Genomic DNA, 24,146 nt, shown 5'->3' with positions numbered 1-24,146 from the left:
CAAACTCGTGTTTGAACACTTTAGAGGATCTATGCATATTTTTAATATTTTAATGTTTTTTCTTATGTTAATGATAATGTAAAAGATATAAGGAATTATTAGTTTATTACAAGATACTTACTATTTCATTTTTCCTCTTATGATGAGTCTAGATGTTCCTCGAGAAATAAAATATGTACGCTTAAAAATTACGCATGCGCGGAATAATCCCTCCTCACTTTTGTTCGGAAATCTGTCGTCGCAATTGAGTAGCTTTTGACTGACCAATCGGAAGAAAGAAATGGTTTGCGTGCTGATTGGTCAATCTAGTATTGCTCTATCTAATGAATACATTTTCTGAACACAATCGTATATTTCTAACCAAATATTTAAGTCTCGTGCAACTTACATGCGAGGATTTTACAGCATATAAAATAAACAATAAAAATAGTGTTTATTTTTTAAATAAACGTTTCGCAATCATGGTAAAAAAGCGAACCGGTAAGCCTGCAATAAATATATTTATTGATACAATATATTAATGTATATATTAGCTATATTATATTTAAATTACATATATTATCTATATATTTTATTTTACAGTATTATATATTATTATCTATAGAAATTAAATATATATATATATATATATATATATATATATATCTCGAAACATTATTTTTTATATTAAATATAACATGTGACATATATACATGATATATAAATTAATATATCTTTTCAGAGTTTGAGCAGAGCAAAGAGGAACGTATGATGATAACAATTGGAGAAATTATACAAGATCTATTAAAGGCACATCACGAAAATCGAGATGTCGATTTAAATAAATTGAAAACAAGAATTGCTTCCAAATATGGCTTGGATTCTTCTCCAAGATTAGTCGATATTATTGCAGCTGTGCCTAGCGATGTTAGACATATACTTGTACCAAAGTTAAAGGCAAAACCTGTTAGGACTGCTAGCGGAGTCAGTGTTTTATTATTATATATTGATAATGTGATGCTAATGATTGTAATATAGGAGAAAAAAATAATCAAACTTGTAGATTGCAGTTGTAGCTGTAATGTGCAAACCACATAGATGCCCACATATTAATATGACGGGTAATATTTGTGTATATTGTCCTGGAGGCCCAGATTCTGATTTTGAATATTCTACACAATCTTATACAGGATACGAACCAACATCAATGAGAGCAATACGTGCGAGATATAATCCTTTCTTACAAACTAGACATCGTATCGAACAAGTATGTTTTCCTATGATTTATATTGCAGCTAAACTTCAATCTATATTCGGTATTTCAAAAAATGTGATTTTTATGAATATATTTTTATGTTATATATTTTTAGTTGAAGCAACTAGGACATAGTGTTGATAAAGTTGAATTTATTGTTATGGGAGGTACCTTTATGTCCTTGCCAGATGACTATAGAGATTATTTTATACGAAATTTACATGATGCATTATCTGGCCATACAAGCAGTAATGTTGATGAAGCGGTCAAATATTCTGAATGTAGTCACACAAAATGTATTGGCATCACTATTGAGACTCGACCTGATTATTGTCTTAAGAGACATCTTTCAGATATGTTACGTTATGGGTATGCCTGCTTTCGATATAATACTTGAAACTCATAAATAGTTTAATAAATTGAATCAATCTAACAGATGCACGCGTTTAGAGATTGGTGTCCAGTCCATATATGAAGATGTAGCACGTGATACTAACAGAGGACATACGGTACGTGCTGTATGTGAGAGTTTTCAATTAGCCAAAGATGCTGGATTCAAAGTAATAGCTCACATGATGCCAGACTTACCAAACGTCGATTTTGAACGAGATGTCTATCAGTTTATTGTAAATAATGTTTCTCTAGTTTTTATACACTCATTTTATACTAAATTTAAATGTATATAAAGATTTACTATTAATTCTGTACTGTCATATAAATTTATAGGAATTTTTTAAAAATCCTGCGTTTCGAGCAGATGGATTAAAAATATATCCCACACTTGTCATACGTGGCACTGGTTTATATGAATTATGGAAAACTGGAAGGTACAAAAGTTATGCAGCGAGTGTACTCATCGATCTTATAGCTCGCATTTTATCCTTAATTCCACCGTGGACACGCGTTTATCGTGTACAACGTGATATACCTATGCCATTAGTAAGGTAAATATAATATTACTATTAATATAATAAATTAATATAATTAATATAATATAAATACTACTATTAAGGTAAATATAATATTCTGTTATCTAAATAACATATGATATTATATTACAATATGAAATTATGCAGAAATAATTACATTGATAGATATATATTTTTTTTTCAATTAAAAAAAAAACAGTTCTGGTGTAGAACATGGAAATTTACGTGAATTAGCATTAGCCAGAATGAAGGATTTAGGTACGGATTGCCGTGATGTTAGGACACGTGAAGTGGGAATTCAAGAAATTCATCATAAAGTACAGCCTTACGAAGTTGAACTTATACGACGGGATTATGTTGCTAATGAAGGATGGGAAACATTCCTATCATATGAAGATACTATGCAGGATATTCTAGTTGGTTTACTCAGATTGAGGAAATGCTCTGATAATACATTTAGGTATGATTCTAATATATCTTAGAAGATTAATTCAATAGAGTATATATATATTAATTAAATACATCTAATTTCTTGTAGATCAGAATTAAAAGAAAAAACTTCTATAGTAAGAGAACTACATGTTTATGGTAGTGTAGTGCCTGTAAGCGCACGTGATCCTACAAAGTTTCAACACCAAGGATTTGGTACTCTATTAATGGAGGAAGCTGAACGAATTGCAAAAGAAGAACATAAATCTCATAAAATTTCTGTAATTTCAGGTATACATATATAAAAAGTATCTTTTTTATATTTTATATATCTATATTTGCATTCATTATTGAGCATGACTTTCTAATTAAATATTTATAAATTTTTATGATGACAAACTATTTTTTTAGGTGTTGGCACGCGTAATTACTATAGAAAATTAGGGTATGAACTTGATGGCCCATATATGTCTAAGATGCTTATATAATAAATTAATAAATGAATTTTATTGTTTATAATTATAAAATCATTATACATATTTAATATGGTTGTCTTGAATCCAATTTATATTACAAAACAAGATTAGTTTTTAGTATTTTAAATAGGATAAAAATTAATTTGGAAACAAAACAAAATTTAATTTACAAATTTAATTTGAACAATATAAATAAAAAATAAATAATAGATAGGAATAATTTAATTTATATTTGTATTGAATTTTATAATTTCAATTTATAATTATATTTTGAATATATATTATTAATGATGCGATATTTACATATATATGCAAGATACATATATATAAAATCTAATAATTATATTAATCTTATTATTTATGTATTTATTGCTCTTTATTTTAACAGAAATATTTAGAAAAGAATAATATGATAAATTTTTCTCTCGCATAAGCTATCCTAATTCTTGTAAAGGATAGATTTTTAATATTATTTTGTACATTTAAATAACGCGCGGAAAACTAGAAATTCATTTCTTCGTCACAAGAGGGAGCAACGTGACATGTTTAAAGATTTGATGATTTTATTTTTCTGCAATTTTACGTATGTTATATGTTACGTATCATATATTTTTGGATAATTACACTGTTTACAATATTTTATGTTTACTAGTGTGTGTGTTGTTGTGAAGTTTCAACCTATTTTACAATTCTGCATAAATACACGAGTAAAATAACTCGCAACTATCATTATTATTAAATGATATTTACTTATAAACTATATAATTATTATTAAATGATTTCAACATCAACAACATCCAACTAGTGTTATCCTTTTATGTGGTAAAGCTAATATAAAATTATATAATTATTGACATAGTATTAATTGATGACAAACTCATTATGCAATAAGATTTGAAAAAAAAAACATGGCACAGTGATGGATTAAAAGGCTAATAAGCCTCGTGATACAGAATCTTGTTATAATTTTTTTTCATTTATAAAATTTCAAGATTTCTTTCATTTTTTTCTTGCAATTTTAAAAACGACAATAATGATTCTCTATAATTTTGATTTTTCTTTTTATTATAGTATCGAAAATTCGCAAGAAAGATCTTCGAATACGCATCGAGTAGGTGCCTCGCGATCTCTTCTAGCTAGAGCTGGGAAATTTCGGAGCATTTCCAAAATCACTTCGCATTCCTGCAAAACTACCATAATCCAGGTATCCACCATTGTCCCTGGATTAGAGAGGGTGAAAGACATCTATGTATATACCTATTGTATGCCGGAGAGCTTTCTCACGAAAGGACGTTCCCCCACCTCCTTTCCTTCGCTCTCTCTCCTCTCCGCTGACAGGCAGGAGGCGGAGAGTAAACAAAAGCAAGTCGGTCGCGGCAGCAAACGCTAAAGCGAGTTTTGTCAGTGACAGAACGGTATTATCAAGATGGTGTGCGTCGTATGTGTGTGATACGTAACTAGAGTCTCTCCGTCAGTCTTCGTTTTCGCGTCCGATGATCCGAGGTCCTGTGTCCTGCGACTGATTGAGTGATGCGCCGCGCGGCCAGTGGGATACGGTGGACGACGTGGAGAAGAGCAAAATCGTCGACGACGAAACGACATAACGACGAATAAGGACGAGGACCCGGTATCGAGCGGTTCCCTGCGAAAGTGGAGTATTTCGGTGCGGCTACTGGCGAGTGATTCGCGCGAAAGGTAAGGACACCTTGATAAAGCTATCTCTCTCTTTTATCCCTCTTTCCGATCCCGAGCGGATTTTCACCTCGTCTCATTCGTTCTTTGGGTCAAATACCCGCGATAATAAGGGAGTAGAATTTTCCGATTAAATTTCTCTCAAAATTAGGTTATGTTTTTTACACGACGTGTGCGCTTGAAGCTTTATTAGATTATACGCTGTTCTTCGATAATTGCGACTTGTGCACGTAGAACACGTAAACAGGAAACGTTTCTACAACTTGCGATTGTTATCATTATGATTACGCTGTAATTGCGATTGATGAAACGTGTTAAGCTGGTGACTTAAGCACGTTCCTGTATCGCGGTATTGCAAGAAATTTTATATTATGTTTGAAAAGGTCTGTCAAAATGAGTTGTTCATTTACGTTTCATTTGAAATAGATTTATATAAAAATCGATAAAAGTCTCGCATATTGAAAGCATTTGACAGATATCAAAATATTGAAGCAGAACAAGTCCAGAAAGAATTACGCTTTAAACCTTCATTTATGACATATCATATATATAATAATAATTATTATTATTATAAAATATTTTTTATAATAATAACGTGACTTATATTACTATTATTATTAATATAATTATTTGAGGAAATATTTATCACATTTCTAAGAGTTCTTATATGTAAATTATTATTAGATTCGTAGATGTTTATGCATGTATTTTTTATGTCGTTTCCACGCGTATGGATTTTACATTCTAATATCTTTCAATGCGCGCAATTTCTTACTCCGGCTGTCAGTGATCGTGATATATTCACAAAGTGGCCAATCGCCGAGAAATCGCTGCTCGCCGGGCAGCCAATCGTGGCCCACAAGTGCCATATATCGTTTGTTCACCGTGACTATTATTAAGTTTGTCCTTAACGATCGTCAGGATTATCGGCCGCGGATCATTAGCTGTCAGTGCGCGAGTTGCACGTCGCGTCTTTCATATCACGTGCCGCGTTACGCGACCAGATAGCCTTTGAAAATCGAATGCCTCCTTCGTCTCGCATCGTTTCGCCTCGTCTCGCCTCGCGGCTCGCTCAGTGAAAGTCGACCGAGAGCAGTTCGTTTGACTTTAAGTCGACTGCTTGATTTTTGGATAGGAAAAAAAGCGAAAGAGAAAGAGCGAAAAGGCGCATCTTCGCGGTAAGTGACCCTCGCACATCCGTCGATGATTAATTGATAAAATAAATCACGTTGCAAAAATTTGTGCGTTGGCATTTATAGCTAAATGCCACCATTCATTCCTCGGCTCACGATTTGCAAATTTTTAATCAAGTAAAAAACTCAAGATACATATTGCATATATTGTTGTATGTTCATATTTTATGTTTGCAAGTATGTACAATATTATTTAGAAAAATAGTTTCGAGAGAATATTTAAAAAAAAACAATTGACATATATACATGTTGAATTATAGGAGTACTAAAATTCTTTTTGACTTTCACTTAGCAAATTTCTTTCTAAATGTTTAAACTATATTTGTTTTTACACTGAATAAAAATCGAACTCTATTGCTATTTATCATTATTACTATTTTCATTCGCAAGTTTTATCCTTTTATTTTTTTAGAAAGAATGTCCATGGACACGGTTAATCACGCAGTTATTTATGATTTAGCCACGCAGTGTTATTTACGCATGATAAACAGTATTATATATATAATGTGCTTGTTATTAAGTTTATTTTACCTTTGGTCCTGTTATTTATCAGCTAAAATAAGAATAAATAAATCAAATCAGTTATAAGTGATTTTGCACATAAACAACACTAATTCACGCATATTAAACTCAAACGATAGTTTACAAACAATTTAAATAATTAAATAAGAGGAAAAACAACTGCTGGAATACATATCTTTTTTATTTATGTATTTATTTTGAAGTCATGCATATAAAATGAGTTGTATATTTTTTATACGTATAAACGAGCCAACAAAATTAGATTACATTACATATTTATAAAAAACAATTCGATATTATAAATTTTTCCCGAAAAAATAAAGTTAAAAATATTTTAGAAATAAATATTTTATTTTTTGCACAAAACGGATTTACATTAAATAAATTTAAAATTGCATATCGTATACTGTCGATTACAGAAAATAAATATTTTATGTCGTATTTTATATATTACAAATAAAGTTAAAAAGATTAATTAATTGCGAGATTTATATACAAATAGCACCATATTTATATTATTTCTGACAATAATATCAGATTAAATTTATTTCTGAATTTATTTTGAATTTCTTTTTTATAAATATGTAATGTAATATTATCTTGTTGGATCGTTTATATGTATAAAGAATGTATGATTCATTTTATATATATGATTTTAAAGTGAAAGTTCTTTTTGTATGAGAAAACAAATCAGTCAAATATAATAATACAATATATCCATATATCATGTATAATACTTATACATGATAAACTTTTCAGAAACGTATCTCTTGATGTCTCAATATGAGTCATTGTCGACAAGATAATAATATGAACTGAATATAATCACACGTGTATTATTCTCTTTTTATACATAAAATTAGATCTGTTGCATCAACGAAGAGAACAAATATGTGTTTAACGGAGAGACTAGAGTTTATCGTGTCTCTTTGGTTAATTTATTATATATTTCTGCAAACAGAACAGAAAATTCAGAAGTATCATAATGTTTTATACATGCGATCTTATTTATATATATATATATATATATATATATATATATATATAATATTTTATGTTTTTATATATTATTATATATTATATATTTATGTATGTGAATATTTAATTTTTTCATTTTGTGTTAAATAATTAAAATATGTTTATCGATATTATATATTGACAATTAATATTTAGTCATTAGTCACCTTTGAACAATAGATACTTCAACAATTGTTGAAGTATCTATTGTTCAAAATTATTCCAACAAAATTTAATTTAATTTTTTTTTAATGTTAGGAAAGCACGATATCATATAATTTTCTCTTTCATACATCGATTTAAATCGATGTGAGAAGATAGCGTTCTCGAATCAATAACACAGTGCCATTACAATATTTAGCTTTACATGACGGTCGATAAATGCGATGTTAATCAGTCTTTAATCGATGTACTGATTCAATGTTACGTATCCTTTTCATTGTTGCGATTGGTGTTTGCCACACCGCAAGGTTTTTACGGACAATGCACGTGATCAGAGAGGATTATATCCTCGGAATTTTCCAGATACATTGCTTATTCACGTTTGTTCAATTTTTCAGTTTTAAGAATAATTTTTTGATGATTCCTTTTTTTATCTCATTATCGCGTTTTTTCCGGATTGCATAATGACTACGTTAAAAAAACATTTGCAATTGTGATGATTCATTTGTGATAAAATGTGTATTCCAATTTGAGCTACGATATAAATATAAATATTTAAATTTCACTATATAAATAATTTTTTCAAATTCCAATATAAATAAACAGGAATATATATTGAACAATTTACATCTTTTAACGAGTAAAATATAATTAATTATTGCATAATCGAGTCATATAGATCCTCGATAGAAATATTCGAAATAATGTAGGCTTGAATATTTTTTTCAAATTTTTTTGATCCTAGTTTCAAACGGCAATGAGGTCATTTTTCACATTTTCATCATTTTCTTTTGCTTACTTTTCAACGTTGAATGCATAAGTCTACTAAATATGACGTGATTTGTGTCCTTCAAGAGCGTAACAGTAATGTACTACATAAAAATAGCTTACGCAAGTATAAGAAAAAGAAACGAAAGGACCTTTCATGGTTCACCGGCACGCAATTGATATTCTTATCTTATTCCAGACAGGAATCGCCTCATTCCAGATACAATCGCGATCGCATAGTGAAACGAACCGATTATGCGTCGCTTGCACCTAGTGCAAGTGCTACGCTATCGTCTCGCTGCTTCATCTCGACTTACGAAAGACATACCGCTATGATTGTACAAATATGTAAATCGCGACGAGGTGCCGCATAATAGACAAGAGAACATATGATAACGCGCGTACAAACATCTGTTAAACTCGGCACGTATCTGAAACTAATGCTACCCTCAAGAAATTTATCTTTGTTTTTTGAAAACCACGCTATTAATTTTCCCGATTAAAATTTGATTTAAATTTAAGCTACTTGATAATTTTATCATAAATCTGAGGGAACCTTGACATTAAAATTTATTAATTCTAAACTGCTATCAACGACTTTGCATTAAAAAGAGTGTGGCGGTTTTAATATAGCGCTAATTCTTTTATCACTGAGATAAAATGTCAGAGATATGTGTATTTCGCATGGAAAATTGTTCCGCGAAATCGCGATTTTTGACTCCTTCGTGAACGAATTGGAGTCGAATTAGCTACGCTACTGTCTTTCCACGTACGTGAAAACGTTTGAGGAATATTGGGTATGCTAAACAGGGACCGCGCGCGTTACCTGACAGCACGCAACCACCAATCGAGCGTTTCATTCGTCTCGTGGCGTCGCGGCGCTCTCATATGTCAGTCTATGTTTGCTCGACCGTCAGCAAAGACGAGCGACGTAACGCGTATTAACGCAAACTGCGAAAACAACATATTTTGCAAGTGCCACGCGAGAAAACAGGATTAGTTTTGGGTCGCGCTTGTTGGGAACTCTTTCGAAATTGAATCTCAATATCGCTGACGTAAATCCTAGATTGAGAAGAAGAAAAACATACGATTGTGATACGGTTAAACTTTCGCAATTTTCGTTTTCCACGAGTTTTAATGGAAGATTAAAATTATTATAAAAAATTAGTTTCATCAATTTAATTAGTTTCATTAATTTAATTATATTAAATAAGCATTATCGCAATTTAATTATATTAATCAGCTGAATTTATTTGTCGAGAGCAAGTTGCCTTAAGCACTTCGATTTAAATCGGTTTGCGAGTTAGATTTGTCCATCGTACGCATTCGCGTAAAAATAATAGAAAGAATTGATTTGTCAAAGTTTTACATATCTGTGATTAGCTTTATTAGAATCAAACTTTCACGCGATCGTACATATTCTCGAACAGATTGGTTTACACGTTTCTGAAAACTATCGGTATTTCCCACGATTCTCTGTGACATTGTTCTTGAAAAATGTAATTTCAAAACCATATAATCAAAAACAATCGAGATTATCGGAGCGATATCGAGGTAAAAAATTATTAACCGAAAGATAACGCGACACATATAATCTCAAAGAGTCTCATTTCAAAACTGATTCGTTTCCGTGACTACGGTCAATGACATCTCGACCATCAACTGTGAACATCATGCTGTTTCACTTGTTAAAAAAAATACACAAATAACTGAATATAGAGTGTGTAAATCAATCTTACATGAAATCAGTCAAATAAGCTCTTGAGAATTCATTCATCATAAGACAAAAACTTAAAAAATTAAAATGATAACGGTACCGCCGATATCAGCCTCCAGTCCCTATGTGAAGGTCACATCCTACAGTGACACCAGTACAATTGTCAAAAAGCCTTTGGTAAGTGCATCTAGATCATTCTCCGCTATATATACGCGCGACCATGTGTTTATTCGCTTGAGACTAATTAAAGTCGTTCGCGTAGCCACACATTTTTTTTTAAACTCGCATTCAACTCGCATTTGATACGATCTTTGGTGTATTTTTGAGTTACGTAAATTTTGTAATTATATAAGCGAGCACATCTGATAGCTAACGTACATAGCATTGTACATAGCTATACTTCGTCGTTAATAGTTTTAACGAAACTGCATTTCGCGAATTATTTGATCGCATATGGTAGACTCCTTAAAGTCATTTTTATATAATTTTGTTTCACCGCAATTCTCTAAAGTCGAAGGACTCATGAGTGCTTACATAGTCTTTTATTATATTTCTTCATTAAAAATTAATTAATACTAGCTGATAATGTTAAAAGGAAACTCTTTTTTCCTCGAGCTTTAATTTAAACACGTGGCGTTTCTAAAGTAGTAAAAGAATAATCCTGAGATGATTTCCTTTACGTATGTTTTTTTTACGAAGTTTTTATTACAGCAAGCATTTTGTACAATATGTTTGATATACAAGGGTATGCACTCAATTATCCTTTTTAATAATAAAATTTATTTAAATAATTATCATAATAGAATTTGTTATAAAAATAATAATAATAAAGTTTCTTAATAGAATTATTTTATTTTTCCTCTTACATCTAAAAATAAACATCTAAATCAACCTAAAAATAACGCAAGTGACAATATCTTTTAAAAAACTCTATCGAATTTTTCATAAAACTTTATGACAAAATTATAAGTAATAAAATACGTAAAAAAGATATGTCGTTCTATTTAAAAAAATTAAATTTATGGACAATCTTTAAAAAAATAATTTAAAATTATCGTTTAAGTCACATATGTTATAGATTAATATGGTAATTTTTATTCGATATATTTTTTATAATTTTTTTTTATATAAATATTATACACTTAAATACAACTATATATATTATATATATATATATATATATATATCCATGTATAAACAATTAAAAATATATAGGAATATATGTGTGGAGAACATATTAATTGCTTGTACTTATAATTGTCTAAAAAAATATCCCAAAAAAATTAATATTAGAAAAGAATATTTATTAAGGAAAAAATGATTTTCCTTTCTTATTATATATCTTATATTTATTCAATTTTGTTCTAATGCTAGCTTTTAATAAGATCTTTTCAAAATAGATAAAATAGATAATTTTTTGCTTGTCCTTTAAATGTCTTATTCTGTATATGTTGTTACATTCCACAACACTGACTTTTTTAAAATTATGTCTACAACACTGATTTTTTTTTAATTATGAATTATTTGCATAAAACGAATTAAAAATCTTGTTTACTTGTTGTGCTTCATCAAGGAATTTCGCCATAGTTGCTGATGACACGCGCAATAAAAGGTTAATTAAAGCTAAGTCGGTGCCATTATGAGCAAAACGTGTCACTTCGATACGTCACAACGAATGACGACGTTTTTAATTTCCCTCATCGTGTATTTGTCATCGTAGGCTTCTTCTCAGTGAATCTGTTCGTAGTCATTATTGTTCGTTTCATCGCTTTAGCCTTGCTTAAGATTGAATGACCATTTAACGAATGGCATTGAAAATTCGAGTATTTTTTTCGATTTATTCATATTTATCAATTCACAACGTTAAATATTGAAAAACTAATTGCAAAGCTATTTTATTAGCACATGAATTATTCACATTTTATTTTATAAATGTTTTTTTTTGTTTTAGCAAATATAAATATACAAATATTTTCACGCATTTTTAATTTGCGAGATTCGCAAAAGAAGATAAAGCGCGAATAATGTCGGAAACTACTTAAAACTTGACCAAAATTCAAGTTCCTACGAAAAGATTTAAAAACTATTTTCAATTACTCTTTCATTTTTAATTAGATTTATTGCAATTTTATGAAGAATTTCTTTCTTTCTCCCTTTCTTCCGTTAGTAAGAAAGGCGTATTTTCGCAAAACCGAGCATACAGCGATCTAAATTTACATCGCCGGACAAGCGATGCGAAATCCCAAGCTAGCATGCCAAAGACCGTTGACTGACCGTATTCTGATTCCCTTGTAAGAAGCACAAAAGTTTCTGCCAATCGACGTTTCTTTTCCGAATTGCCGATTCTCTTCACGCGTTTTTTTTTCTTTTACATAATCGACGCCAGGAATTTAATGACACGCGCGATTTAACGCTGAAAATTTCGTTTCTAATATTATTTTGTTGATTCATTCATAGACGGATTTCCCAAAAAGTCTAGCCAAAAGTTTAGACCAAAGTACTCCACTCGGGCCAAAGTCTTAGTCCAAAGTTCGACTAACGCTGAAGACGAAATTATTTTTCATATATACGTAATCCCGTATATATGAAACATATAATATTTCTACATCCTTAAAAAATCAACTTGATAATGAACTTTGCTAAAATGATTTACATGAGCCTAATTGTAATTAAAACCTTTACACATGAGCGTGCCAGTTGCATGCGCGATGTTTAATAAGCTTGGCGCGTGCAAACAAGCGAACACGTGTCTCTTGACAATCGTAAAAAAAAAAAAAATTCGACGATTATTACTTCCTTATCGTTCTAAGAATCTACACTAACTTTAACTTGCGTATCAATTATTGGGAGCAACTGAAGCTGCATTGGTGAATCACCGCATTCGTGACGTCAATTCGTGATCTTCGTATATCGTTCTTGGGAACGCGGTAAATAACGCGAATGATGATAATAAATAATAAAAAGTAAAATAATAAAATAATTGAATGAAATCAAACGGTGTAATTTGTGTGTATGTGTGTGATCAATAACATAATAATAGCTTTCAACATGGTCATACGATCTTTCAAGAGATTACTGATGTTTTTAAGAATGTAAGAGATTAATGAACTTAATTGAACTCAATGGAAAAAACTTTTAAGTAAATAATATTCTTTTTTACAAACAATATAAGCGTTCATTAAGTGTTTGTAAGTGTTTATTTACATCTACGAGGAAAAATTAAGAAATGAAAAAGATAATGAAGGAAGTTAGAAAAATGGAAGCATGTGAAAAGAGAAATATAAAACTAGAAGAAGATCGAAGATAGAAACGAAAGTATCTATTTAGAGAAATTATGAAAAAAGATTAAGATAACAAAGGAATTTAGAAAATGGTAGCATAAAGAGAGAAATCGAAGAGTTATTAAAGAAAGAAATATACGATAATATTGAGAAATACTGCGCCATAGGCTAATATCTTTTTTTTCCTTTTTGTTTCGTCAACTTCGTGTTTACTGCGTTTTATGCAAATGAGATGATGGAACATAGCAAGTTTTTTCATCCGAGATCGCATTTGTACTAATTGTAAGTTTGCTGTTGCACTGTTGCATCTCGCCGGTCACGTATAAGTTACATTTACGTTATGTCCATCTACGTGAGATTTTCTGAGAAACTTCATTATTTTCATCTAATATGCGCCAAGAAGAACATCGTTTCTCGGTAGAATAAATATAAAAAATACATTTCCTTTCGGTGCGCGCATATTTATCTCGCATTGTTATTTTGCATCTCAATAACGCGGCTATCATGAAATGGATTTATGATTTTGCTTCGAATATTTTTTAATATGCTCTTTGTAGTGGACAATCAACTTTACGTAATATCAATTCGTAATATATTGTGATTTATGCGAACTTAATTTCAGGGGAACTTTGAAATCCAGTTGATTTATAATTTGTATAATTATATAAAGACTGTGTATATATAAACTTTTTTTAAGATATTTCAGTTAAGAAAGTATGTAATATTGAGATATATAATTTATTTTAAGTTTTATCGAAAACAATTTTAACATTAAATAATGAATAATTAGTTAACTGATTGATTGAAATATTGGCATACGAATAATTGTACTTATCGAGTATCACTGAAACATTTCGTAACATAAAAGTATCACATATCTTATGTATATAAATCGTGTATATAAGTCGTATATACACATCGATCATGCTCGTAATGTTCAAATAATTTTGCTAAAATTTGCAAATAAAAGTTTGATTATATTCGGGAACGAATTAGGACAACTTACCTGGATATAATTATATGCGCGAAGAGTTAATATTTACTTTAAAAGCAGATGTTTTCTGTCTCTAATTCTTGTCAATCACAAGATACCTAGATACATCTCCAATGCTGATATTTTGTATTATCACTAATCGTCAATCTTTATCAATTGCCAATTGTGGGTCAACCATATCAATTGAAATATTGTGTTTGCAAGAAAAAGAGAAAAACGAATAATCCTTAATAATTATCCTTTTAACAGAAATTTTGATACAATTATTAATTTGCCAATACTAACAATACGTAACATTTACGAAATTCTATCTCTGCAAAATATAAAACCGTGAATCCCCAATCTTAAAGATTGCTTGACAAGTGTCGATCGAAAGTGACACAGTTATCCTATTATCGTTAATTATTAATAGTACGTTGTTATCCTCATCTCCAGAATATTCATTTACATAATAGTCATGTTGTGAGACTACTAATGAGGCATTATACATATAGTCGGAGGTCGCTCGTGGGAGAAAGAAAGACAATAATTATTCTTTTTCGCGTCCCTCGATACTGGCAAAGATTCGCACGAGGAATAAATTAGCTCCTCGCATTTCGACCTTTCTGCTATATATCGTATACAATGATTGTCAATGTAGAATATGCAGCAAGCTCTTTCGATGAAAAGTACATAATAGTAATTGTCCACACGAAATGAAGTAAGAATCATGTTAAAGAGGTATAATTATTTTCCACTTAAATATTTATTTCCTGTGTAATGCTTCTATGCATTATAGCTCTTTATGTGTGAAATTTGCGTAATATGATCAGATATTTATGTTAAATACATATTATATATTCGCAAAACAATTTTATCGATCCTAATTAAGTTTATGTAATCTTTTTTTCGCTTAAAACATTAATGATTTGAAACAGAGAGTCTAATGCGCATGTTAGTATTCATTATAAATTAATTTTTTAAAAATTTGATATCATTAATTTATCGCACTTAAACATATCCTTTCTTGTTGTTTTTTATGAGTGACCCTGGACACACCTGCACATATACATCCTAAGATAATCTCCTTTTTGTTGTATGTATGTATGTATGCATATGATAACATTATATTAATTAATCTAGAAAAGCAATCCTAATAGAATGTTAGTATTATTAACGTCAGTTTTTTTATTAAATATGAGAATGCAATATTAGTAGCAACTTTTTTGTTAACATATTTAAACTGTTATTAATGAATTATCTTCATTCTTCCACGATGCATAAATATTTAATATAGTATAGCAACAAATTGAAAACTTATTTTATCGAGAAATTATTGGAAATTAAAAAGTTATTTTAACTTGTATTATTATTATTATTATTATTATTATACGTAATTGCTAAATATATTCAAATCATTTTTTTACAATTTTGTTATACTTTTCGAAAAATGAAAATAAATCAAATAAAACGATGAAGAAAGAAATTAATTCTTTTCACGTATTTTTGCGCACAATTTACATTGCGCTCTCGTCCTTGAATAGGAATGTTCCCGTAAACGAGTGGCCGAGTATCCTCGTGCAGTTGTCTCAATTGGAACGAAACTCGGCTTCACGCATGCATTAAGTTTGCTCCCTCGCACGTGAATCTAATCGCCACGCTCACGACATCGATTCGTGCATCATCGGAGATGACGTACACCAACAAATTTAATTCGATTAATTGGGATCAGAGACAAAGTCGAACGTATACAGGCACGCAAAGTGCCAAGTGCTAGAAGAAAATAGCATCGAGTAGAGGCGAATGTCTATTTTCAGCGTTTGACGAATTGTTCTTATTGAAAAAAAAATATGTGCACGACTTGCCTGCGTGATTGCCTTTATTCTTTGAGAATTATTTATTGCTTTAATTTTAAACATATACATTACGGTGATAAATGTATTTTCTATACCAAATGAACATAAAAGATAATAATATTTGAGTATATTAATGAAAAAGGTCTAATTATATTATAAAGCAGGATGTAAATTTTAGTTTCTTCTTGCTCCACACAATAATTGAATTATTTTACATTATTTCTAATCTGCTAATCATAGAATCTTTAATGCTGTATCTGGACATAACGACATAAGGAGGACTTTCTAGACTATTTAGACATAACAGAGCTGCCCAATTTAACGAAGAACCGCACATGTTTGTATATATCGAATGTCAATAACGATGTTACAACATTATGGAAACGCAAAAGGGAACATAATAAAGCACGTATCTTAATTGGATACGAGAAGCCCTTCTATTAAGTAACTATCTACATTCTGTGCCGCCAGACATAGTCGTGCTTTCTCGTAGTAAATAGTCAAATATTCATGGTCGTCGCGAGATAACTTTACGAATGGATTATCGTTCCGTGGCATTTATATGCGACACCTTTGTCAACGAAGATCACGATTAACAGTAGAAAACCAGACATTTTCATCATTATCATGAATACAAACGTATCGTCTTGTCCTCTATAATTTTCATCATCGGTTGGAAGAGCTCATTAGAAAATTATGTCGCGCTCATTCCCACGTCGAAACACGGTATGAGAATGCAAATAATACTTAAGAATAACATTGAACGCGAAGAAATCCAATAAAAAGATTTAACAAAATTAGCATTTCACGTGCAATCTTTATTACAGTTAATACAAGAAGATTAAAATTTTACGTGATAGAAATAAAGAATTCTGCAAATAAAAATTGCAATACATGCATGGTAGATGAAAAACAAGATATATTTAACTTTAGAATGCATAAATAGAATCTTTGTAATCACGTATTGTATTATAAAATTGATTAAAAATGATAGATTATGGAATAAAATAGACATAAAATTATAGATATACAATTATACAATATTATGTGAAAAGACTAAATACAGATGTCTTTTCACATAATATATTGTCTATAATTTTATGTCTATTTTATTTCATAATCTATAATTTTTAATCAATTTTTTAAGTTGTTTATCTAAATTACTATCTTATCTCCAAGTCACTTTGTTATTTTTTTATCTTAACTTATTAATTTTCGTACCATCTTGATTATGCATTCTAGAATTAAATTAAAATTTTGGACAAAGTCACAAAAATAACGAGCAACAGATGTTGGAAGAAACTAGAGAAAGAGAGAGAAAGAAAGGACTAATAAAGACGGAGAATGAGAGCCATGCAGTCCACGAGTGCTACTGAAATGAGTTATTTTGGTCCACGGCCGTAAGCCACGTTCGATGCACGTTTTCTTGCGAAATCTGTTTAGTGTGATATATCAATGATCCCGTCACGTATGAAATGTTGCAGTTTGAATTATTTTTAAAAAATTGGACATTTTTTTCAAGGAAATATATCTTGCGCAAAATAAATTGCATTATGCATCATTAATGACACGAATTGATATCTCGTACAAAATAATAAAAAAAAAATTGTAATAATAGAATCATATTTTTTAAAAATTTTTTATTACAAAATAATTCCTAGATTTTGCATAGATAAAAAATAATAAAAAAAGCAAAAAAAAGAATTATTGATAATGAATAATAAACTAACAGTATAATTGATGTGTATAAATATCTATATATGCTAATTGATGTCAATTTAGACAGAATTTAACGTAAGTTCTTTTAACGAAGTAATAAGGAAATCAAAGATACAGAGGAATCATATTTGCTTCTTTTTATAAATAGTTTTTTCTTACGATAATTTGTATGGCTCCTTTCAAATAAATACAAGTTTTTTATAACAGCGAAGATATTACAGAACGATTAGTCGCAATTACGTAATGCTATTATGTTCATTTTATTTGTAGATTCAACAATTTTTAAAAGACGAAAGAGAGATGAAGGAGCATTCAGCAGCTCAGCGAATGGAGAGAGAGAAGGATTTGCCACAGCGATCACAAAGCAGCGCGGCTAGTCTGACATCTATAGCCGATATATCTCCTAGTTCTTCCCAATTTTTCGAGGTGATTATCTCCTTTTTTTATTCTAATAAAAAATATTTACACATCGGACTTTTAATGACGGAATTCCATGCGACAAAAATTTATTTGATACTAAATTAGAAAGATTTTTATATATCTTATGTTTGAATTTCAGGTATTCTATGTCGGCAAAATAAAAGTATCACACCCAAAAGTACCGGAATCTTTCATTGATGAGGCTCTAATAAAGTTTCGCGTTCATGGACTCGAAAAATCCAGGTCTTCGACGAGTAATCTTCTGTCAGATTGTCAACGGTTGAAACGCCAAGCTTTAATGTCTTCCATTAATAGAAGAAATAGTACGGTAATTATCTTCTCAGTTATTATACAATTTTGTGCTATCTCGCACCTCTCTGTGATATATATTGAATTAAGATACGTGTTATAAATTTTTATTATGTTAAATTTCTAACATTGATATTTTCTGACGAATAATTAAGAAATACTTCTTATCTCTATATCACATAATTAATACGAATTAATTTGATTCCATCTTTGCCAAGTATATTATGGAAAATGGAAGTATACCGTTACGTTTTCAGGAATCTACCGCTAGTGAATCAGGCAGTATTGAGAACGTGTCGGGAAACAGTATAGGTTCAAACGTTAATCCGTTTGGAGTTCCGCCAGTTTTAAGCAGCTCCGTGGAAACTTTTCCAAGAACAAGCGCCAATCCTGTGGAAAATGACGGACGCGATGGGAATCAAATATCCGAATCTTCCGCTAATTTTAATATCACTGTACCTGAAGTTATGCGAAGTCGCGCTGCATCTACCGGCAGCGTTTTAAATGGCAGAAGAGATTCTGCCGTTAAAGGAAACGATGAGCATAATCGTACCATGCTTTTTCAAGTACGAAATATAAAAACGTCTTTGTTTTATTACTTTTTACTTTTATTAATTATTCTTATTGCTCTCATTAATTATTTTATAAACATTAAAAGTTGTTTATAGAGAAAGTTACTTTTAGAGAAGAAAAAAAAAACATATTTTAGATTAACTTTTGTGTAAATTTTACAGTATATGTAAATTTTAGGTAGGGCGATTTGATTTGAGATTGATTAGCCCGGACAGAAAGCAGGTTCTTCTGCACAAGCAATTAAAAGATATAGCCAGTTGTGCGCAAGGTATAAAAAATTCGGATCACTTTGGATTCATTTGTAAAGAACCAGAATGTTTTATCGGATACGTTTTCAAATGTCAATCCGAATCAGTTGCGGATGATCTTGTCGCAGGCAAGATTTTTTAATTTTTCTATATTATGATAAAATACAATAGACTATTTTTAATATCAAAATTCTAATTTTGTTATGTTTAATAATTTTTCGATTTTTTTACAGCAATTAGCCAAGCTTTCGTTACAACTTGTAACATTGCCAGAAAAGAAAAATACTCTGTATTTTCTTGCGAACATTGCCCTATGTACTGGTACAATAAATTATGTCAAGAAATCGAAGGTAAAATATTTATATCGATTACATTCTAGAGAAATATTCAATTGTATACTTGATTTTATACACGAAATATTTTTAGGACAAAATGATAAAAAAGTGCAAAGCATTATCTTATCGCGTATGGAATTATTACCGGAGGATGAGCAGGAGATTGTTGTGAGCAAATATAAGAGCGCCGAAGCAGCGGGTAACGTTGGTACGAGCTCCACGAGTCAAAATCAATTCTTAATGCGACTGTTGCGTGCTCATTGCGAATTAAAACAAGCTAGACATGTACATGATACGGCTGAGAATAGGTAATGCATCGTCAGCTATATATGAATCTTCTATTGTTACAAATGTAAATGTCTTTTACGAGATATTCTGGCATAAAATGCTTTATATATTACAGGAGTGAATTTCTCAATCAATATCTAGGCGTCGGCGTTGGCAGTACGATTTTTATGAAGGCGAAACGCTCTCTTACGAATAGCTTTGACAATCTTATGAAGAGAAAAGGTTCGCGTGACGATTTTGGTTTTGGACCACAATTGCGAGATTCGAATCATTTGAATGCGGCGGTACAAAAGATTGGTGGTCAAAGCCCAGATAACTCGAGGCAATCATCTGTACTAGATATCTCGCCGGAATCGAGTAGACCAAGATCATTGCGTGTCTCGCCTGAACAGCAGATAGTTATAAATAACGGACCAAAGAGTTCTATGATGGACATGTCAGTATCATTGTATTTCCAATTTCTCTCGTTGTCAATTTTCATATAAATACAATTATAAATATAATTATACTATTTATTATATTTTTATTATATTTCTTATAGCTTTTTAAAAGTTGGTAACTCACCGAAAACATCTCCCACGGAGACCGACGGAAGCAACACGATACAAGCCAATAGTTCGTGGCGACAAACGATACTAAATAGAGTTGTGACGCCGAGTAAAGACCATAATAGTACAGAAATTGAGAACGTTAATATCATCAAAAGTTTAGAAACGCCCGTTAAACGTAGAACAAAACAAGAATTACGAGACTTGTGGAAGAAAGCGATTAATCAACAAGTAATACTAATAAGAATGGAAAAAGAAAACGCAAAGCTTAGAGGTAAAATTTTTTTTTATATCTTGAAATATATCGTGCGAATTTTTTAATTTTATACATATAAAATAAGATATATAATAAGATTTTACATTATCTAAATTTTCTATTGAAATTTCAGAACGTCAAGAGGAGGCAACAGTAAAAAGGATTAAACTGGAATATGACGAGCTTAGTAGCTGTGCACGTGAAGTGATAGAAGTTTGGGATCTTCTTGTTAGCAAGGAATCGCGAGTTTCAACTAAATGTGATAATCAAATGCTGTTGCATGCTATCAAACAAGGTAACTAGAAATGCAATATATTTTTCAACAATAATTAAATATAATATTTCTCTCTCTCTCTCTCTCTCAAAATTTAAAAAACATTCTTTTTTAATTTTTACTATATATTATAAATTCTTTTAAAGGTGTACCGAAAGGGAAGAGAGGTGAAGTTTGGCAATTTCTAGCCGAACAATTTTGCTTAAAACAACCACCTATAGATACTCAAGATTTTCCAAATTATAATACATCTTATGAATTGCTCCTGAAACAACTCACATCTCAACAACATGCCATTCTTATCGATCTGGGAAGAACGTTTCCGAGTCATCCGTACTTTAGTTCACCCTTGGGACCTGGTCAATTAGCGCTCTTCAATTTATTGAAAGCTTATTCCCTGTTGGATCACGAAGTCGGTTATTGTCAAGGTCTCAGTTTCGTCGCTGGAGTACTTCTATTGCATGTGAGTGCAATTTTAATTCGCATCTTTTCTATAATAATTTTGTATTTATTTTACAATAATATTTTACAATAATATTTTACAATAATCAGTTTTTATACAACATACAGAATATTATTTTTTAAACTTATTAGATGGCAGAAGATCAAGCCTTTTTCTTATTACGACATTTGATGTTTCGCCGAGGACTCAGAAAATTGTATTTACCAGATATGGCAGCATTGCAATTGCATTTGTATCAGCTCTCTAGACTATTACACGATCGCTTACCAGCAATTTATAGCCATTTTGATAAACATGAAGTTTCACCTACATTATATGCTGCTCCATGGTTGTTAACCTTGTTTGCCAGCCAATTTCCTTTGGGCTTTGTCACCAGAGTTTTTGGTAAGAACAAATGTTTTCTTATCTATTTAACATTAATTTATATTTAATTAATTTATAAAATTGTTTCTTTTTTATCTTTTGAAATAATTGACTTTTTTTCAAAGATTTACTTTTTCTGGAGAATTCCGAAGTCCTCTTTCGGGTATCAGTTGCACTATTAGAAGAACATCAGGATCAATTGTTATGCTGTGATAACTTTGAAGAAATTATGGAATATCTCAAGGTATGGAATATATCACAAGTTATATTCTAAAATAAATTTTTATGTTTTTATTAATTTTCTTATTATATTGAATTTAGACACGTGTGCCAGCGGTGGACAAACAAAGCTTAGATCGCATAATGAAACGTGTATTTTATCCTGATTTGGAAATCTCAAAACAATTGAATGAATACAGAGTGGAATACCAAGTGCTTCAAGAGGAAATGATTTCAGTAAAGCCACAAATAGAGAATTTGGAGAAATTTAAATTGCAGAACAAGCAACTCACACAAGAAGTTACGCAACTTAGTGAACAACTTGAGGTAATAAAAAAAGTAACATCTGTTATAATTGAAGGTATTTTCGATATTTTAAGGATATATTGCAACGTACTGCAAAATTGCACAATGTATTAAGTGTTGTTCAATGATTATAATAGATACATTTCTTATCGGATACAACTTCATACTAATTTAGAAATTACAACTTATAAATTTATCATTTTTGCATTATATTATTTGTTATATTCTTTAGTTCTTTTTTCTCTGATATCAATCATTATAATATTGAAATTATGTTACAGATTGCTATGAGCAACTTGCACAGGCTCGAAACAGCACGCTCAATGCAACAAGCAACTATCCATAGATTCGAATCTCAAAATCGCAGTCTTGAAGTTACAGTAGCTACATTAGGCGCGTTTATTCAGCAATTAGTGGATACACGTGCTGATATTGAAGTACCGGGCGAAGTACGTCGAATAATTGCGCAGCTGGGTATGGTAGAGAAACGACGAAACACAGGCATCAAGTCATATCCTCTAAAAGTTATCGAAGACAACAAATATGGAATGATAAAAAGTAACTCCACTGGTAGAGAATCTCAAAATCTTCTCAGAAATAATAGTATGGATACGCCGTATCCCTTAAAATCTACTTTGAGTCAACCTAATCTAGCGACAAAATTAGAGAAAGTTTCTTCATTCTTTTCGAATTCGCACAATCATATACAAAAGCAACGCGCACAGTTAGCAGCTCTCAGAAACGAATACTCGGAACAAGCGGTAAGGGGCAACAATGATGAAAATGATCCCAAGACGGTCAACATTGACATTCAAATTACGGACACTATGAATCTGGCTAACAATCCGGCACCGCAAAACGAAAACAATTTAAAAGTTCCTGCTATCAATTTGGAGAAATCGATATCATTGCCATTGAAACTTAAGTTGAAGTCATCAAAGTCTGCGTACGAATTAGGATCTGTAAAGAAAGTTCCCACCAGCAAGCTCGAAGTTACAAGCAATGATTCATTAACAAATCTAACAGGAACTGTACATCCACTCGACACTTGTAGCGACGTGAATTTCCGATATGGTGGAACCACGAAACTAAAGTGCATCAAACCTATTAGATTGTCTAGTCCAAGTTGTCAGGAAGATTGTAATAATGACAAACAAAAGCCTGACCAGAGGACCTCCGATCCTTTAAATAGATAACAATTACTTTCGACTGCATCTTCAAAGAGTATTTTATCAAAAAGAATCTTTATAAAAAATATATATTTAAAACGATATTGGTAAGTAGAGACACTTAATACAATCTGTATTTGATTATTTACCTCTGCGTTTTTGGATGGGAAAATTTGAAAACTATAATTTTTTATTCGTTTAATTCGTTTAATTAGAGAAGAGAAACAATTTTTTTTTAGTTTATATTGAGATCTGATAATTTTTTACAACTTATGAGAGTTAACCAAAGTGTACTAAAGAGTATAGTATTTGATATTACATTTAGAAATATCGTATACAATCAACAAAGAATCCATTGATTACAAATAAATACTTAAGATAAATACTTAAAGATGTATAAAGATGGA

At 30.6% G+C, this 24,146-nt stretch overlaps 2 protein-coding genes across 4 annotated transcripts; both read left to right on the top strand.

Annotated features, from left to right (window-relative positions):
* The first annotated feature begins 354 nt into the window (after nucleotides 1-354).
* Nucleotides 355-3,171, top strand: LOC105252200 (probable elongator complex protein 3). The gene is made up of 9 exons (XM_011259487.3): nucleotides 355-480; nucleotides 722-963; nucleotides 1,043-1,246; nucleotides 1,350-1,603; nucleotides 1,671-1,860; nucleotides 1,961-2,178; nucleotides 2,363-2,623; nucleotides 2,702-2,883; nucleotides 3,004-3,171. The coding sequence occupies exons 1-9, from the start codon at nucleotides 462-464 to the stop codon at nucleotides 3,078-3,080; spliced, it is 1,647 nt and encodes a 548-aa protein (XP_011257789.1). The 5' UTR covers nucleotides 355-461; the 3' UTR covers nucleotides 3,081-3,171.
* Nucleotides 3,172-4,356: 1,185 nt separating this feature from the next.
* On the top strand, nucleotides 4,357-23,953 carry LOC105252201 (TBC1 domain family member 4). Of its 3 annotated transcripts, none has more exons than XM_011259490.3 (15): nucleotides 4,357-4,763; nucleotides 18,239-18,394; nucleotides 18,528-18,716; nucleotides 18,955-19,263; nucleotides 19,448-19,646; nucleotides 19,752-19,868; nucleotides 19,945-20,161; nucleotides 20,257-20,577; nucleotides 20,683-20,963; nucleotides 21,079-21,240; nucleotides 21,366-21,682; nucleotides 21,814-22,066; nucleotides 22,171-22,289; nucleotides 22,367-22,591; nucleotides 22,852-23,952. In XM_011259490.3, the coding sequence occupies exons 2-15, from the start codon at nucleotides 18,269-18,271 to the stop codon at nucleotides 23,764-23,766; spliced, it is 3,750 nt and encodes a 1,249-aa protein (XP_011257792.1). In that variant the 5' UTR covers nucleotides 4,357-4,763; nucleotides 18,239-18,268; the 3' UTR covers nucleotides 23,767-23,952. The 3 variants fall into 3 exon arrangements, with proteins under 3 accessions (XP_011257792.1, XP_011257793.1, XP_011257790.1); XM_011259491.3 differs by lacking the exon at nucleotides 4,357-4,763 and adding an exon at nucleotides 5,725-5,938; XM_011259488.3 differs by lacking the exon at nucleotides 4,357-4,763 and adding an exon at nucleotides 9,666-10,316 and having other exon boundaries at nucleotides 22,852-23,953.
* The last annotated feature ends 193 nt before the right edge of the window (nucleotides 23,954-24,146 follow it).

Source organism: Camponotus floridanus, unplaced genomic scaffold, assembly GCF_003227725.1.
Source record: "Camponotus floridanus strain SB8 unplaced genomic scaffold, Cflo_v7.5 scaffold19, whole genome shotgun sequence".
NCBI lineage: Eukaryota > Metazoa > Arthropoda > Insecta > Hymenoptera > Formicidae > Camponotus > Camponotus floridanus.
This window is presented reverse-complemented; position numbering and strand designations above follow the sequence as displayed.

What these genes read in the sequence shown, in the direction of transcription:
- LOC105252200 (XM_011259487.3), top strand. An exon ending in CTGTTAGGACTGCTAGCGGA is followed by an intron (nt 964 to 1,042) that starts GTCAGTGTTTTA and finishes TCAAACTTGTAG; the next exon opens with ATTGCAGTTGTAGCTGTAAT. An exon ending in TAAAATTTCTGTAATTTCAG is followed by an intron (nt 2,884 to 3,003) that starts GTATACATATAT and finishes CTATTTTTTTAG; the next exon opens with GTGTTGGCACGCGTAATTAC.
- LOC105252201 (XM_011259488.3), top strand. Translation starts at nt 10,227, where the DNA reads ATGATAACGGTACCGCCGATATCAGCCTCCAGTCCCTATGTGAAGGTC. An exon ending in ATTATGTCAAGAAATCGAAG is followed by an intron (nt 19,869 to 19,944) that starts GTAAAATATTTA and finishes AAATATTTTTAG; the next exon opens with GACAAAATGATAAAAAAGTG. An exon ending in CTTTGTCACCAGAGTTTTTG is followed by an intron (nt 22,067 to 22,170) that starts GTAAGAACAAAT and finishes TTTTTTTCAAAG; the next exon opens with ATTTACTTTTTCTGGAGAAT.